The sequence below is a fragment of the Sorex fumeus genome, unplaced genomic scaffold (genome assembly GCF_029834395.1).
Source record: "Sorex fumeus unplaced genomic scaffold, SorFum_2.1 ptg000022l, whole genome shotgun sequence".
Taxonomy (NCBI): Eukaryota; Metazoa; Chordata; class Mammalia; order Eulipotyphla; family Soricidae; genus Sorex; species Sorex fumeus.
In genome coordinates this window covers 3,070,582-3,082,192 of record NW_026606079.1, presented here as the reverse complement: position 1 = coordinate 3,082,192, position 11,611 = coordinate 3,070,582, and the positions used below count along the sequence as shown (strand labels likewise).

Here is an 11,611-nt window from a genome sequence, read left to right as displayed (position 1 = left end):
CACGTGGAAGGTGGTCTTGGCAGGTGAACCAGCAGAGGGATGTCGGAGATCTGCCACATGCTTCCAGGGTCTCAGTGCCTCCGGAGGCACACACCCCATGTAGCCCCAGGGTGCAGCCAGGTTACAGAGAACCTGAGCATTTTTCCTCCAAATGGGCAATAAAGCATGTGATCCCCGCACTGCAAGACTGCTTGTCTTGTGTTGCTACGTAGAAAGGCGGTTCCCCAATCTCCCACACATGCTCCGGCCTGAGGGCCACGCCAGGAAGTGCCAGAAAAACAGTTCTGAAGAATGTTGGGGCCCAGATATTCGCAGCCAGCAGCTGGAGAGGCCATGGGGAGACCAGCAGTTTCCAGCTGGACCCAGGAATTCCTGGAGAGAGGCAGAGCCATGAGTCCCTTAGGGCTTGTAGCTGCAGTGCCCCGCTCACAGGAGTGGTGGCCAGGCAACAGGGCTGGGATCTCTCAGGTGATCCTAGGGGCATCGGCTGTGGCTGGCAGGGAAGCCCCACCCCCCCTCCATCCCCCACCCACCCCCCAGTTCTGTGTGTAACGCTCTGAAAGAAACTGGCTTCTGGGCCCAGAGTAACAGTACATCTGGTAGGGTGTTTGCCTTGCATATGGCCTTGCTGGTTCCATCCCCTGTACCCCAGAGGGCCCCCTGAACACTTTCATGGGTAATTCCTGAGTGCAGAGCCAGCCAAAAACAAACAAACAAACAAAAAATGGCTTCTGGTGGAGAAAAGGGGAAAGTCGGGGGTCTTGGGGTCAAGGTTCCTGTCTGCAGGGGGCCTGCCACACTGTCCTGTGGGGGACACTGCAGTCACACCTGCAAACCCAGGGTCTTGTGTGTCATGGTGGTCTTGCTGCAGGCGATGGGAGAGGAGGGGGGTGTGGAGCCCTGTGCAGTCCAACTCCTGTGCATGAATGGTCTCCACTGGGAACTCCCCAGCTGCAGACTACAGCACTTATAACCCGCCTCATCATGTCAGAACACGGATGTGGGGCTGGAACTGGCGGGTGGACCCACAGTCCTGTCTCCTGGGTGCACCTTCACAAGCCCCGGTTCACCCTGAAATCCACCCCCTCAGGCCAAGGTTCACCCCGGAACTCCCCCGCACACCCCAGTTCACCCTGAAACCTGCCTACACAGACCCCCCAGTTCACCCCTGAACCTGCCCTTACAGGCCCGGGTTTACCCAGAAGCCCACCCCCATGGCCCCGGGTTAACACTGGAACCCGCCCCCGTGGCCCCCCTTCACTCCAGAGCCCGACCCCACATGCCCCGTTCACCCCGAAAGCCGCCACCCCGAAAGTTCTGGGATGGGGCTGATCCCCCCATACATCTCCGTAGTCCTGGGTTCACCCCGGAATCCACCTCACAGTGCTGGCCGCCCCCTCCCTCACCCCCCCACAGTCCTGGGTTCCCTCCCCACCGAAAATCCGCCCTCCCAGGGCAGGTCCCCCCACGCTCCAATGCTGCCCTCAGGAACTCACGCCCACCCTCCCGTGTCCCCCTGGCAACCCACCACAGAGTTCTGGATTCCCCTCAGGACCGGCAACAGCGCTCCGACAGCCTTCCAGAGAGAGACAGGAAGTGAGGGGGCGGGGCCGGGTCTTCCAGACCACCTGGCCCAGCATTTGCATGCGTGACCTGATTGGCCAGTCCCAGTACCTCATAACCAATCAGCACAGCCAACTACGGGGCGAGCTCTAGCAATACAGTTAAATTGGGTCATTGTGGTCCTTGAAAGCCTGCGCGCAGGGCTGGAGGGATAGCGTTTGCCTTGCACGAGGCCGACCGGGTTCGATTCCCAGCATCCCATATGGTCCCCTGAGCACCGCCAGGAGTGATTCCTGAGTACAGAGCCAGGAGTAACCCCTGTGCATGACGGGTGTGACCCAAAAGGCAAAAATAAATTAATTAAATTTTTTTAAAAAGTCTGCGCCCAAAGATGGACCCGTGCACCTGGGTTGGCATGCTGTGACTTGGAGGCGCCACAGCACCCACAGCCCAGGGTTGCATCCCCCAGCCACCCCAGGAACCCTTTCCAAAGTCCTGGGTTTCCCACACCCTGAACCCACTGCCACAGGGCTTGCTTCCCGCCTGTCCAGAGTCCTGGTAAGTGCCTCGTGGTCCTGGGTTTCTGCCAGGGACAACCCCCGCCCCGGGACCCCCACAATCCTCTGTGGCTCCAGGAACATGCCCAAGTCATGGATTTTCCGAGTAAACTTTCCTCACATCCCTGGTCCCCGGGACCTCCAGAATTGCACTGGTGGTGGTTCTCTGCCAGGGGGTTCACTGCCTTCTCTGGCTCCCTTCTTTCATTTGTGAGTGGGGCCCAGCTATGTGAGATCCAGGGCCTGCCAGAGCGCAGCCTTCCTGTCCCTACAGACTGGACACTGGCTGAGTCCGGGCTCTGCAGACGTGCAGCTGTGGGGACTGGACGGAGCCCCCTGGAAAGTTTGGAGAGTAAATCTACAGTCTGGGGTGGGACAGGAGGTACCCCCATTAAGCTGGAGTCAGAGACAGAAGGCACAGGCACATTCCAAGGGTTTGCAATTACTCTGGGGGAGCCAGCAAGAGGCTTCCTGGAGGCCTTCTTGGAGGAGGCTGGCTTTAGGAACAGCTGGATTTGGAGAGGAGATGGAAAGCAAAGTTGGCATTCCCAGGCCTTTGGGCACCTGGCCTGGACAAGGGCTGGGGCAGAAGCAGCTGCCTGAGGCCCAGGTCTGGGGACAGACAGCAAACTCGGTGGAGAGCGGGTTCCACCAAGAGCTGAAGGTTTCCAGAGGCTCAGTGGCGCCAAACACAGTCCTGGCTGTGGGCCAGTTCGTCCAGGCCCAAGGCGTAGGGCGAGCTCCAGTCCCGCTCGAACAGTCGGCGCAGCTGCTCCTGCACGGTGAGTGCCTGCGGCTGGCTGCCCGTAGCCCTCTGTCTCAGCACCAGGCCCACCCCTGAGGTGCTGCTAAAGTAGTCTTCTGACCAGTTGGAGGTGCCTGGGGGAGGGGGAGGGGAATATGGGTCGCTCATGCCTGGCCGCTTCTGGGGTGCCCCATGCCCATGCCCTGTGCCACTCACCGATGTAGGCCACCTGTTCGGTGACCATGAACTTGCTGTGGTTCACCCGGCTGAACGGGATGTTGGAGTGATTCCCCACCGGCACGATGTAGACTTTCTTCGGGAAACAGAGAGGACTGTGTCATGAGGGGAGCAGGGCGACCTCCAGCCTGCCCAGGGATGGGGACCTCACCACATCCAGGGAGATGCCAGCTGCCGGGTGGCTGAGGGCCTGAAGCGAGCGCAGGAAAGGGAACATGCGGGGGTCTGTGTTGAGCCAGCAGCTGACCAGCAGGCGTACATGCACACGCCTGCTCACGGCTGCAGTCCGCAGTGCCGTGTCCAGCACAGGCCAGTATCTGGGAAGGGAGGGCCGGGGAGAGACATCAGCAGGGCTTCCCCGGCAGCCCTGGGATGGGGAGGGTCCTGGTAGGAGAGGGACAGTTTCCATCAGCCTGGTGGCCTCTCCAAGGCCAGTGGATCTGCCCTCCAGGCCTCCCTTGGACCAACAGGTTCCTCCTTCTAAGCACCAGGGTCCCAGGCCCTTCCAGGCCCCGCCCCCTCTGTCCTCCAGACCTCTCCCTCTACAGGCTCCGTCCAGACTCGATCCCCTCTGTCCTCCTGACCTCTCCTACTGGGCCCTGCCCAGTTCCCGCCCCGGCCCTCCAACCTTCTCCCTCTATAGGCCCCACCTTCTGTCCTTCTTCCTCTCAGGCCCTGCCCAGGCCCCGCCCCCTATCCGTCAGCCCCCTCCCTCTACAGGCCATGCTCCCTGTCCTTCAGCCACCTATAGCCCCGCCCAGGCCCCACCCCCTGTCCTTCAGCCCTCTCCCTCTACAGGCCCCGCCCATGCCCCCGGCCCCTGTCCTTCAGCCCCTTGAGGTCCCTCCCAGTTCCCGCCCCCTACCATCAGCCCCCTCCCGGCCCTGCCCCTGTCCTTCCGTTCTCTCACTCTACAGGTCCTGTCCAGGCCCCGCCCCCTGTCCTTCAGCCCTTTCTCTACAGGCCCCGCCCAAGTCCCGCCTCCACCCTCCAGGCCCCGCCCAGGACCCGGCCCCGCCCTCCTGCCCTCTCTACAGGCCCCGCCCAAGTCCTGCCCCCACCCTCAGGCCCCGCCCAGTCCCCGCCCCACCCTGCCCTCTCCCTCTCCCGGCCCCGCCCAAGTCCCGCCCCCATCCTCCAGGCCCCGCCCCCTGCCCTCCCGCCTCCTCCCTCTACAGGCCCACACACGCCCTGCCGGGCACCCCAGTCTTAGTGGGCTCCTCCTGGCTCACCTGACAGGGTGTTGGAAGCGCGTGGTGGGGAAGTACTCCATCACCGATACATAGACGAATTCCCGGGCGCGCCCAATCTCCGTGAGCAGCGCATCCAGGTCCCGGGTGCGGCCACTGGGGCAGAGTGCGGGCGGCGATGCCTGTGCCATGAGAGCCCTTAGGAGTGCTGCCCAGAGACCTCTGGACAGCCTGGTGCTCCACCCGCCACATCGTGGGTGGGCTGGCCTGACCCCTTTCCCTCCCCAGGCAGGACCCCGGTCCTGGGCCCTATCAGGCCTCTCCAGCAGACCAGTGACGGGGGTTGGTGAAGAGCTGTCCACTCCTGGGCACCCGATGGAGGGGTACCCTGCCAGGTACGACCGCCCCACTGGGCCTGCCTTCCCCGGAGAGCGTCCAGCATCATAGCTGAAGGCGCCTCATGCACTGGGCGCCTCTGCCCTGGCCCCCACCTGCCCCACACCCGACCTGCCCCACACCCGGGCCTGCTGTACTAGAAGGTCCCTATGTGGGGCCTGCCCAGCAGGTGGCCAGGGTTGTGGGGGCCCCGGCACCTCACCGAGAAGTAGGCCGTGGTGGGGAGCCCGCTGAAGTGCTCCCGCAGGGGCTGGAAGCGGTTAATGTGTGAGGAGAAGTTCCTAGGCCAACGGCTAGGGAGCACGGGCCGGGGCACCCCCAGCGCCCAGTAGGTCTGGAAGGTTTTCTCCAGGTCCTGGGCCAGGCGGCTGCAGTTGTAGATGATGACTCCCAGCTCCTTCACCTGCAGGGGTGGGGCAGCAGGGCCCCTGGGGCGGGGTCAGTGCCTCGCTACCGACCACACCCCTCTCAAAGACCCATCACCGCGAATGGGGCCCTGGGGGGCCCTGCTTTCCCCAGACATTGTAATTCTGAAGTTCCCCCAACCCCGTGGAAACCCAGCAGGGAGAGGGGACGGGGCAGCCCACCTGGGTCAGGGACCGCCAGTCCATGTTGGCGCTGCCCATGTAGATGTGCTGCCCATCCACGACCCAGAACTTGGAGTGCAGAACTCCCCCAGTGAGGTTTTTCATGGGCACATGCCGCACCTGGGCACCTGCAGAGACGGTCACTGGGCGGGGAGGACACTGGCCCTGCTCTCCCGCTTGGTTCTCGGCCCTCTGAGCTTCCTCCCAGGCCTACAGGCGGAGATGGGCTGCCGGTGTGCAGCTCTGCCCGCTGCAGCTAGACACACCCCTGGGCCGCCTCCACCCTCACCCCGATGATACTGTGCTCCCAGCCAGCCCCCCGCCCCTGTCTGGGCCCTGCCCACCTCCCATAGGTGGCTCTGCTGCTTTCGTGTGGTCCCAGCGTTCTGGACCCACCTTGGGCAACCAGGCTCTGCAGGTCACTGGAGTTGGGGGCCAGTGAGGGGGTGCTGGTGGCCACGGCCAGGGAGACGTTTCTGCCCAGCAGCTGCTGCAGCTTCTGTAAGAGGGTCTCCCCCTGCGGATCATCCACGAACTACTGCGTCTCCCACAGGACATGGACAGGCCCAGCCCCTCCCAGCCCCCCCCCGACCTTGTCCCCCTCCCCAGGGAAGGGGGGGGCGCACCGGCTGGGAAGACGAGTCATTAACTCCAATGTCGCGCCCCGTGAGTGACCAATAGAACGAGGCCACGTGGACACTCTCCTGGGCCATGTCCAACAGCTGCATCCAAGCCTGGGCCAGCGGCCGGGCAGATGAGTTGGCAGTCGCCGGCAGGTCCTGGGGGATGCTCTCCACGAGGGCGAGGCTGCAGGGAGCCGGCAGTCCCTTACAGCTCTGTCTGTCCCCCACCCCCGCGGGGGGAACCCCCTCGAACTGCCCGTTACCCGCCCCTGCCCCTGCCCCAGGCCCTGCAGGAGTCTGTGTTCTCTGGGCAGAGCCGGCAAGACCCCACAGCGGCCTCTCAGGCCACTCACCTGCAGGAGTCCTGCAGTGGCCACACGGCCCAGCTCGGGGGAAACCGCGGCCCGGTGGGCCCTTCCACAGGCTGCGCGGGGCCCAGCAAGTGAGTGAGGCTCAGGCAGCCCAGAAGCAGTGCAGCCGAGACCCCCAGCACCTGCAGCTAGAGGGAGTCGTGAGGTCTGATGGGTGGCCAGGCTTTCACAGGGAGGGGAAAGAAGAGGGGTCCAGGGTGCTGAGCAGGGGGGCAGGGCTCAGGGGTGGCACAGCAGTGCTCCTCCCCCCCCAGACCCCCACTGCCCCAACACCTGCCCGCCCAGCTCCTGGGTCCCCAAGCCCCCGGCCCCTTTGCCCCCCGACACCCTGACCCGCTGGCCTCTTACCCCTGACCCCCGTGCCACACAGCCCACTAGTGGGTGAGCCTGAGATCCCCCAGGCTTCTTTCATTCTTACCACTCGGACCCAGGTGCCGGCGGGGCTACTGAGCCCCTCCCTCAGGCCGAAGAGCTCTGCCACTCTGGCCCTGGGGCTGTGGGGTGGGTTGGAGCAGGGCCACACGGGGGTCCCTGATGTTCTCTGCGGAGACCTCGGCACCTGCAGAGGTGACTCGGAGTCACGGCAGCCCAGCCCCGTCAACAACCCCACAGGGCCCTGCTCGGACCCCAGACGCCTCAGGCCTGCGCTCACCCTGCTCCCACGGACAGGTCTGCGGCTAAACTCCCTTACTGTGAGGCCCTGTGTACACTGCACAGCCGAGTGTGTGTACATGAGTATGCAGGAGTCTGCACATGAATGTACATGGGAACACATTAGTATGCACGTGAAAGAGTGTGGGTATGTGTGAGTGTGTGCATGAGTGTGGTGGGCATGTGTGAATGTGTGTGAGTATTGTGTGCGTGAGTATGTGACTGTGTGTGTGTGCATGAGTGTGTGGCCATGAGTGGGGTTATGTGCGAGTGGCATACCCGAGTGGGTATGTGTGAGTGTGTACATGAGTGGGGAGGTATGTGCGAGTGTGTGAATATGTATGTGTATATGAGTGTGTAGGTGTGTGTTGGGTATGTGTGCGCATGCGTGTGTGGATATATGTGAGTGTGCATGACTTAATGTGTGCATGCATAAGTGTGTGTGCAGATATGTGCGTTTGCATGAGTATGTGGGGTCATGTGTGGGTGTGTGTAACTGAATGTCGGCATGCATGGTGTATGTATAGGGCCATGTGTGAGTGTGCCTGTATGTGGGCATGCATGAACAGATGCAACCATGCGTGTGTATATGTGTGCCCAGGTGTGCGTGTATGATGGTGAATCATGTGACTTTGTACCATGTGCATCCGTGGCTGTGTGCCCATGTGTGTTCATGTATCTGCATCTGTGAGTGCGTGCATGTGTGTGCATGTGTGTGTGCGGGCAGGAGCGCCTGCATGTGAGTCGATGCATATATGTCGTTATGTTTCTGTCTGTGCATATGACTGTGTGTGTCACGTGCTGACAGGAGGGCAGGTGTGTGTGTGTGTGTGTGTGTGTGTGTGTGTGTGGAGTGTGAGAGTGTGAGCGAGCGGGCTCGCACAGGGCACATCCAGGCACTTCCGCTCCCGCTCACTCTCCCTGGGACCGGCTCTCCCACCCACTTTCCTGTCAGCCCAGTGTCTGAGTCTCAGTTCCTCAGTCCTCAGTTTCGGCACAGCTCTGCTGCCTATAAATAGTTGCTGGGGCTCGGGGGCCCTGCCCCAATGGATGGACCAGGTGCGGCCCCCAGCAGGAGGCCGGGCCGCCTTGAGGCATGTGGGGCTGGAGGCGGGCAGGAGGCCAGCGCCAGAGGCCGTCAACATGAGACTCCTCAGGCAGCACACCTCTCCACACACCCCTCAGCACAGCCTCGGCCTCTGCTTGTGTGTGTGTGTGTGTGTGTGTGTGTGTGTGTGTGTGTGGACCCTGCCTGGCTCTGTGCTTCGGCCCACCTTGGTGCGAGGCAAGAGCCCCCCAGTCCGCAGCCTTGGTGCAGGCACCCCGGGTGGAGCAGGCTCCAGGGTGCTCCCGACCTGGCAGCCTTGACCTCCAGGGTGCTCCGCCTTCCTGTGTCCACAGGAGCCACCAGGCGCAACAGCACCCCCCCCCCCCCAGCGCCAGCCAGGCAGGGGGAGCAGGGGCCGGGAGTGGGGAGGGGAGTGGGGCAGAGAGGGGCAGCAAGGGATGGGCGCGGTGGGGAGGGGCATGACAGGAAGGCGTGGGGCAGGGACCTCCACATGCAGCCCTGCCTCCTGGCCCCTGCCCCGGCCCTGGACGCAGGCGTGCACTGTGACTCGCTGCAACCCCGTGGGAGGCCACAGGCAAGATGCCCCCGGTGCTGGCACCTCAGGGCAGGGGAGGTCCCATGGCACCGGCCGCCCACACTCATGCCCTCCAGCCTGGACCGCCCCGGCCCCTGGCACTCACCTCTGGGGGGCCCGTCTCGGCGCCCATCCTGCTCACCATGCAGGCCCCTGGCTCTCCCAGGGCGTCTGGTCTGCCCCAGCCCGGACCACGCCGCTTCCCCTTCTGCCACTTCCTCTTCCGCCGCCCCTCACAAGCATCTGGGCTGATGGACCAGCCAGGAAATGTCTCCCTGCCACTCCGGCCTGGATTTCGAGGGAGGCCTGACATGGGTTAAGGGGCCCAGGCGCCCTTCTCCTGGCTTCCAGGGCTGGTTGTCCAGAGACTGTGGCAGCTGCCTCCAGTTCTGTCCCAGTCCGAGAGGAATGGCATCCTCATGGTGCCAGAACGGCTGCTGGGGCTCCTAGCAGAGCACAAAGGACATCCCAGAGGAGGCTGCTTACAAGTCCCCGCAGAGGACTTCCACTTAAGTCTCCTGACCCAGATCTTTGTCACACGGCTGCAGTGAGTGACAAGGAGCTAGGGAAGTGGAGGCAGCTGGGACCGCACGACTGTCGCTGAAAAGGTGAGTGTGGAGGACATGCCCCCCCTCACCAACCCTGGGGCCTTCTGAGGGCAGGGCCCTGAGTTCCCTCAGAGCAGCCCTGAAGAACAGATCCTACTGGGCATGTGGGTCAGATGACATTCCTGCATGTGTATGCACACACCTTCACACACACACACGCTATCACCCACTCACACAGCACACTATCACACAGACTCAGAGACACACTATGACCCACTCACACACACACACACACAATCACACAGATGCTCACACAGACACACTATCACACAGACAGACCTGCTCACACAGACACACTATCACCCACTCTCACAGGCACATACTCTCACCCACCCATACCCACACAGACACACTCATATGGACACTCAGATACACATGCGGACACACAATCACCCACTCACACAGATACACAAACACACACACTCACGCAGACACACATTAGTGATAGGATGGCCCAGGGATGAGGTGACACAGGGAGATAGAGAAATGGAATGGGACACACGGCCAGACGCACGCGTGAGCCTCCCCCCCCCACCCGTCCTGTGCTGGAGCAGTCGACTGGGTGTGCCAGACAGGCTGTGAGGGAAGCAGATGAGTCGGCCGGGCCCAGCTTCCGGGCCCTGCAGCCGACTGCAACCCTTGCTCCTGCCGGGCAGCCCCTCAGGTCAACAAACCCTTGGACTCAACCAATGAGTGTAATGCAGAGCTCTTGCGTGACTCACTCTCCAGTGCGCTCAGACACTCACACACGCAGACACACGCAGACACACACACACTCACACACAGACACACAGACCCACACTCACAGGCATTTACACAGACATGTACTCACACAGACACACACACTCTCATACACACTCACACAGACCCACACACTCGCACAGACACACAGATACACTCCACAGACCCACACACACATGCCACACACACTCACACAGACCCACACATTCAGACACACACAAACCCACACACTCACAGACACACACTCACACAGACCTATACACACAGAAACACAGACACACACTTGCACACATACACTCACACACACTCACAGACACACACTCATACAAACACACACTCACACACACAAACCTACACTCACACAGACATACACTCCCACACACACAGACACACAGACACACACACAGACCCACACTCACATACACAGACATACACTCCCACACACACAGACACACAGATAACACTCACAGACACACATACTCATACAGACACACACTCAGACCCACACACACACACACACAGAGACACAATCACATACACAGACATACACTCACACACATTCACACAGATACACTTACTCTCACACACACTCATAGACACACAGACACACACAAACCCACATGCTTACACAGACACACACTCACACAAACACACATATTCACACATTCACATAGGCACCCACTTGCACAGACACTAAATCGACCACTCACACACCCACATGCTCACAGACACACACACAGATTCACATACTCAGACACTCACACACCCACACACATACTCACACATTGACCACTCACACACTCAGACACACATGTAACCATCTGCTTGTACACAGATGTCCAGACACACACAACCACACTCACACAGAGACACACACAAAGGGCCACACCCACACAGACACACTCCCACCACCACACAACACACGAACCCTGGCAGGGATGTTCAGAGTCACTCCGTGGGCAGGTACCTGTCCAGGGTGCTGACTCTGGTGACTGCAGAAAGCTCCGTGCAGGGGTGTGCAGCTCCTGGGCAGGGCGGGGTGGGGTCCATGGCCAAGGGAGGGGGCCGGGAGGTGCTATGAGGATTCCCCCAAACCGTTTCCGCCCTGCTGGACCCCCAGTCTGACCTCAGGGCCCACGTGCTGGGCAGCCCTCACTGCCCGGTGACACCGATGCCAGCAGGGAGCCTCACCGCCCTGGCCGAGCAGGGGCCACCCTCCCCGAAGCCGCCCCCATTCCCGCCCCCATACCATCCCCTCGACCCTCCCCGCAGCTGTGAGCTTCTTTCTCAGGGTGATCCCAGCGCGCAGAGCTTTCAGCCACGAGCCAGTTTGCAGAACGTCCTTTAAGACTCGCATTTCTGAGCCCCAGTGGGGGCCCCAAAGTCCTGAGGGTGCTGCCCACTCAGCCATGCACAGGGTGTGGAAGGTGAGGTCCACCCCAGGCACTGCTCAGGCTGGTGCTGCGGCCACACTCGGGCCCTTTGAGCTGTTGCCAAGGCCCATCCCCTCTGAGACAGTCTGCGGCCCCCTGCAGCCCAGATGCCACCTCAGCCCCTCGGCCAGACCCCCCAGGCGGGCTGCCTCCAGGGACCTCAGACCCGCTGCTCACCGCCCAGACCCCCCTCAGACTGTGGTGCCAGCCATCAGCCCCACCTCACCTCTGCCCCGGCCAACTGGCTCTGCAAGGGTCCCGGGACC

At 61.9% G+C, this 11,611-nt stretch overlaps 1 protein-coding gene across 1 annotated transcript; it reads right to left on the bottom strand.

Moving 5' to 3' along the window:
* Nucleotides 1-2,542: 2,542 nt before the first annotated feature.
* Nucleotides 2,543-8,711, bottom strand: PLD4 (phospholipase D family member 4). Its single transcript, XM_056113724.1, has 11 exons — nt 8,670-8,711; nt 6,688-6,828; nt 6,252-6,397; nt 5,902-6,082; nt 5,672-5,792; nt 5,276-5,403; nt 4,891-5,091; nt 4,335-4,474; nt 3,254-3,419; nt 3,082-3,178; nt 2,543-2,999 (listed from the first exon to the last, which is right to left on the bottom strand). The coding sequence occupies exons 1-11, from the start codon at nt 8,706-8,708 to the stop codon at nt 2,797-2,799; spliced, it is 1,563 nt and encodes a 520-aa protein (XP_055969699.1). The 5' UTR covers nt 8,709-8,711; the 3' UTR covers nt 2,543-2,796.
* Nucleotides 8,712-11,611: the final 2,900 nt, after the last annotated feature.

Excerpts from the sequence above, each read along its gene's own strand:
- PLD4 (XM_056113724.1), bottom strand. The coding sequence starts at position 8,708 with ATGGTGAGCAGGATGGGCGCCGAGACGGGCCCCCCAGAG. Across the intron at positions 4,475-4,890 it reads CCACCACGGCCTACTTCTCG|GCATCGCCGCCCGCACTCTG; the intron begins GTGAGGTGCCGG and ends CTCATGGCACAG. Across the intron at positions 3,420-4,334 it reads CGCTTCCAACACCCTGTCAG|ATACTGGCCTGTGCTGGACA; the intron begins GTGAGCCAGGAG and ends CTCCCTTCCCAG.